Consider the following 5,592-nt stretch of genomic DNA (forward strand, 5'->3'; position numbering starts at 1 on the left):
TAATCATTATAAATGTGGATTTTTATTTATAAAGGTACTTTATAATAATTTTAATATAAAAAGCAAATTATAACAATAGTTATATAATATAACTTAAAATATTTATAATGATAATAAATAATATATTTATAGATAAGTAATATATATATATATATAACAATAATTATAATAATAGTAATAAAATATAATATGATGATTGAGTTTGACATTTTGATGGATGTTAAAGCAATTTCAAATCCCCATGCATTCAACACCCCTATCAAGGGGTGCCATTAGCACTCCCCTTGGGTATATGTACCAAGGTTAATTGAAACACACCTGCACTTTTCCCTCGTATGAAATTAGAGTGCCTCCCTTCACATCAGCCAATGTTTTGGGTGTGACCTGTAAAATCATGAACCGTAAAGCAACATAAACAGTGGCAAAATGATGAAAATATGGAACTGTGATATAGTTACCTCCATGCAATATTCGTTTTTGTTTTGTATAAGATGATTCAGAATTTCTATTAAATGAATTAAGACACACAGCATTGTAGATAATCCAGACTTTCACAACATGGAAGCATGAACACAGGAGGTAAAAGAGCATTAAGGATACTTAAATCAACCACAGCTCCTACGTTATCCGAGTTGGCAACAAAGACGTATTTTTTGCCCTGGAAGAAAAAGAAATCAGATAATACAATGAATTAACAGTTAAGGGACATACAAATATAAAGATGTGAAAGAAAACCTGTGACAATAGTGTGTCCAGTTTCCCACTGTTCATCAAGGACGGGAAAACATCACCATGCCCAGGGGGATACCTTCAGATAAAAGATATCTGTAAGCTCAAGAACAAAAAAGCATACAAATCACAATGTTTGGTGTGTGAACTGGTGTTTAAGCAATTGACTAATATTACCAAATGATATGCCTTTAAAAATTGAGATGCATGAGAACCACAATGCTTGGTGTACGGTGTACCAACAGTGTTATAAATAATTAATCAATATTCCGAAGATTCCCTGTTTGCAAAAGAAGAAGAAATGCAAGGACGGACTATAGCTTTTAGTACGGGTTTAACAGGGTCTCCAAAAAGCTTGGAACGGCTCTGATTAGAAAGGAAGTCAGGACGCCATAATGCTTGGTGTATGAACAATGTTCAATTAACTTACAAAGGTTCTGTATGCCCAGAAGAAGAAGAATTGTAAGAACAATGCTTGTACAAAATTTCAGGATGCAAAATGGTGTCTATTGGTGACACAAATTGTTATGGAAATAGCTCTCATGAACAATTATAACAGGATTAAACTAAGATTTCTCACTCAAAGAAAACAGACATGGAAGTGAAGTATAAAAAATATTTCCAACACACTACAAAAGCCATGAATTGAAGAATTAGCTATTTAGTTTACCATCCATCCTTCCCCGTTTCCCCTTTAGATGGCAGTGGCAGAAAATCATCAGCAACCAGTCGAGGATATTGACTCTGTAAAATTGAAGATAAGAATGCAACTTCTACAATTACAAGCACGCAGAACATATCGTTATAGTTGTCATATTTCAAAATTATGATAAAAAGTAAAATGCAAAGAAAATGCAATGAGAAGAGGTCGACAAAACCTGATTAAAAGTAAGAATCTCGATCTTTGATTTGGCATATTTTTCTACAATCTACATTTTAGATATACAAACGATGTCAATATATCATAAGAAAGAACTAACAGTACTAAAAGCAAACACTACCAACAAACACCTTCTGTGTATCATCATGTGTGTTGAATGAGTTCATTAGAAGCAGGGGTACATTGCATCCATACTTCTTATTGAGAGACTATAAAGAAAGTAGTGGATTCATCAATTTCAAGCAAAGATGACAAATATAAACCAACCAAAGTGCACAAATGGGTTGAAATACTGAATACCTCAATTTGGATGACAATTAAATCTAAAAAAGTCAAACCATTCCGAACTTCTATGACAGATCTGCATTACCAACAGATATCAGATCCTACACAATAAGAAATCCATGAAGTATTCACAAGATATTTTGTAATAGTTATAGTCACATGCATCCTTTTTTGCAAGTTCCAGGACTTCAGAATAATATCAACCAAAAAGAAAATCTATACTGATGCTTCACTACTTTTGATGACTGTACACATCTCATTCATGAACTGTACACATTTCTTATTCATGGAACTCTACACACTTCTCATACATGGAACGGTACTCATTCATGGGAAGAACATGGTCGCCCCAGGTACTTAGAACATATCTGAGTTCAAGTTTCTGTAGATAAATCACCTTTCCGAAACTGAATTTTCATCAAATTAAAGCCTGACTATATGATAGAAAAATGAAGAAGCAGATCTAGCCTTCATCAGCGGAGAGCTTTCAATACATGATTGCACATTTTTATATGATAAAGGAACACCCATCGAGACAGCAGAACTTTCATCCTTGGTACTAAATAGCATGAAGCATATCAGAAGACAAACCATAGAGTAATAATTAATTGAATCTCAGATCTTACTGACAGTAATAAATTAATAATCCTAAGCTAGACATCAAAAAAGTAATCATCCTATTTGATTATAATTATTTTGCCATCAAATCAAATGTGTTAGAAGCTAAATGCATACTTAGGACCAGTGCAGCCCATTGTCGTTCCCAAGCCACCATTAAGCTTTAGCACCACAAGTTGATCCAAGAGACTCTTTGTTTGAGCTGCATCTGCACCAGTTTACTAATTACTTGTTATCTTTTAAAACAATAGAGTTTCGAGTTATACAGAAACCATGGAATCCATGTAGAGCCAAATGAAGATCAAATTATTATCCATGTACAGCCAAATGAAGATCAAATTATTACCTTCTGGTACAGATGCTAAGGTATCATAAGGCACTACTACCTTGTCTGTTGGTGTTTGGATTTTACTCCACTCAACGTGCTGCGCTTCACCACTTTTATTTAACAATTTACATGAAATTGCAAAAGAGAATATAAGTGCCAGAAATATGAATACAAGAATCAATGTATTTTTCAATTGATTTTTGAATTTTATAGAAGTAGAAAGAGAAGTGAATCCATTCATGACAGAAGTACAAGTGTAACAACATTAATCATGTCTTCTTAAATACATTGTAATGAAAAATAACTTAGATACGCTGGAAATAGAAGACAGTCAACAGCTCAGATATTACAACAATAACTTGGAAGGCACATCACACATGGATGACATCCGTTTTCAGTTGGATATGACTTATTATTCTGGGAGCTCCACAGCTAGTTAACCATGTACATACTTTAGTCAATAGTTGTTTAGTAGCTATAAAATTGCTGTAAGCCCCCACATATTTGCTACAAGGAACAAACGAAAATCTAGAGGCCGAAATTTTTTCCCTTCCTTTTTCTAATCAAAGGCTTGAATGACCAAAACCAGCCAAAACAGTGATACTTCTTCATAAACATTCAAATTCTCCAAAACGAATAATTTCCTATTAAGCATACACGGTATTGAAGCATTAAATTGAGCTAAAAATTAATCCAATAGTCTAACGTGCATAAACTTTGTACCAACTTATCGCCCCAACGTCGAGAAACTCAAATGAGGAAACCAAATAAGAGCCCTTTATCACAATAATATGAACTAAGAAACCCATAGAGCTGGTTTAAAATGATTCGATTATCAGTTTCTTTGTTTTCATTTTCTATATCCTGTTTGACATTGTTCTGTTTTGGCTTATATTCTTAAAAACCCTAGATTTAAGCCTCAATTAGCACAGTAACAAAAATAATCTACTAGGGACAAAAAAAATATTAACGACGACAGTCACCAAGTCAATACTAGCAACCGAATAATTTCCTATTAGAACGACCATGCGGGTGGCAAAACGAATAATTTCCTATTAGGTCACTGAAAGGGAGATGCTCGCAGCCGAGCTCTCGCCCCACTCCTGCTGCCAACTTCGTGATAGAACGACCATGCGGGTGGCAGGTACCCGTCTACTGGAAAGGACAGTTTCCCATACAACATTGGGTGAATAGTTGAATCCACTGATGAGTATTCCACTTTCTTAGTTAGAGTCCCCCTTTTAGGGATAATACGATAGTTGACCATGGAATTCTTGGATTTTCTGACTCGCCCCCGGCTACGTAACCTTTGGACCCTTCGCCCGCCACCAGTGGAAGCAAGCACCTTGAAGTGAATTTCCATCTTCCTGAATACCCTGATTTAAGGCCAAGAATTTCCTGCGGCTACCGTATAGTATTCATCTCTACCCGGTGATAAATAAAGCATCCGGGCCCCTTTTGATCTCTCAGAAATTTTATAAAACCGACTTTCTAGAGACCCCCAACGACCAATCCTCGCATGAATTGCTAAGGATCCAATAAGCCCAACATTTATTCCTTCAAATGTGTCAATTGGGCAAATACGCCCATAGTGACAAGGATGAAAATCTCGTATTGGAAAAGTAGCGGTTCGGGCAGTCAATTCCCCCGGGCCCAAATAACTCAAAGCCGCCCGGTGGTGTGGTACGTAGTGGATTTAGTACGCCTCACCAAAACGGCTCCGAAACAAACAAAAACCTGTGTGCCGCACTCACGAAGGACTGCCAGTGATATACTGGAGTTGAGCTAAAAATTAATCCAATAGTCTAAGTCTAACGTGCATAAACTTTGTACCAATTTATCGTCCCAACGTCGAGAAACTCAAATGAGGAAACCAAATAAGAGCCCTTTATCACAATAATATGAACTAAGAAACCCATAGAGCTGGTGTAAACTGCTTCTATTATCAGTTTCTTTGTTTTCATTTTCTATATCCAGTTTGACATTGTTCTGTTTTGGCTTGAATTATTAAAAACCCTAGATTTAAGCCTCAATTAGCACAGTAACTAAAATAATCCACTAGTGACAAAAAAAAACTAACGACGACGGTCACCAAGTCAATACTAACAACCATGAAAATGAAATTGTAAAACTGTACCTAAGATAACGCGAAACGAGGCTGATAAATCCAGATTTCTCGTTATCACTGCAAAAAGAGTTTGAACACTCAACAATTTAACAAATTCAGATTCATCATCACAATGCATTGATGCGAAACGATAAGATTAAATCATAATAAAATAAACCTGCAATTGTCGAATTATAGAATTCCGTATACTTTACCTGATCTGAGTGAGGCCAGAGACAGCAGAACGAAGGTTATTAAGCTTTTCAGTATCAGCTGCAGCCATTGTTGAACAATAATCCGATCGATCTTGAGAATGAGTCTGATATTTGAAAACAACAATGCGCAGGTGATGAGAACTTGTATCATATAATACCAGGAGGACATGTGGCGCCCAACCGTCGCGATAGGGACATTACCTTTTCCCACCCACGAAACTAGGTCGTTTTATTAGCTTTTCAGTTACAAAGAGAATTTTGGTAATGAAAACCCGCGAAAATGCCCAAAATAGTCATTTCTTACGTCATAAGTTGGTCTGTTGGTCAGTTTTCTTTTTGATTTATCTAGCCGTTTATCAAACATTTACCCGGTAAATGCTTATCGATAAAATTTAACATCATTATTTACTCATCAGGTAAATTTTTAGTT

The 5,592-nt window shown here is 35.7% G+C and overlaps 1 protein-coding gene across 2 annotated transcripts in view; it reads right to left on the reverse strand.

The window, feature by feature from the left end:
- The window catches only part of LOC112515292 (UTP--glucose-1-phosphate uridylyltransferase-like), a 14,631-nt gene extending 9,393 nt beyond the window's left edge, over window positions 1–5,238 (reverse strand). The window contains exons 1-12 of one of the 2 annotated variants that reach the window (XM_025122014.1): window positions 5,163–5,238; window positions 4,978–5,025; window positions 2,859–2,950; window positions 2,630–2,720; window positions 1,910–1,970; window positions 1,741–1,818; window positions 1,608–1,658; window positions 1,400–1,473; window positions 736–808; window positions 601–658; window positions 459–505; window positions 319–384 (exon numbers count right to left, since the gene is read on the reverse strand). In XM_025122014.1, coding sequence (XP_024977782.1) covers window positions 319–384; window positions 459–505; window positions 601–658; window positions 736–808; window positions 1,400–1,473; window positions 1,608–1,658; window positions 1,741–1,818; window positions 1,910–1,970; window positions 2,630–2,720; window positions 2,859–2,950; window positions 4,978–5,025; window positions 5,163–5,230 — 807 coding nt within the window. In that variant the 5' untranslated portion in view covers window positions 5,231–5,238. Of the gene's footprint in view, window positions 1–318; window positions 385–458; window positions 506–600; window positions 659–735; window positions 809–1,399; window positions 1,474–1,607; window positions 1,659–1,740; window positions 1,819–1,909; window positions 1,971–2,629; window positions 2,721–2,858; window positions 3,978–4,977; window positions 5,026–5,162 lie in introns of those variants that run through there. The other variant, XM_025122012.1, reaches the window with a different exon arrangement.
- Between the last annotated feature and the right edge of the window lie 354 nt (window positions 5,239–5,592).

Source organism: Cynara cardunculus (genome assembly GCF_001531365.2).
Source record: "Cynara cardunculus var. scolymus isolate 2C chromosome LG 7, CcrdV1, whole genome shotgun sequence".
In the NCBI taxonomy this organism is placed as follows: Eukaryota; Viridiplantae; Streptophyta; class Magnoliopsida; order Asterales; family Asteraceae; genus Cynara; species Cynara cardunculus.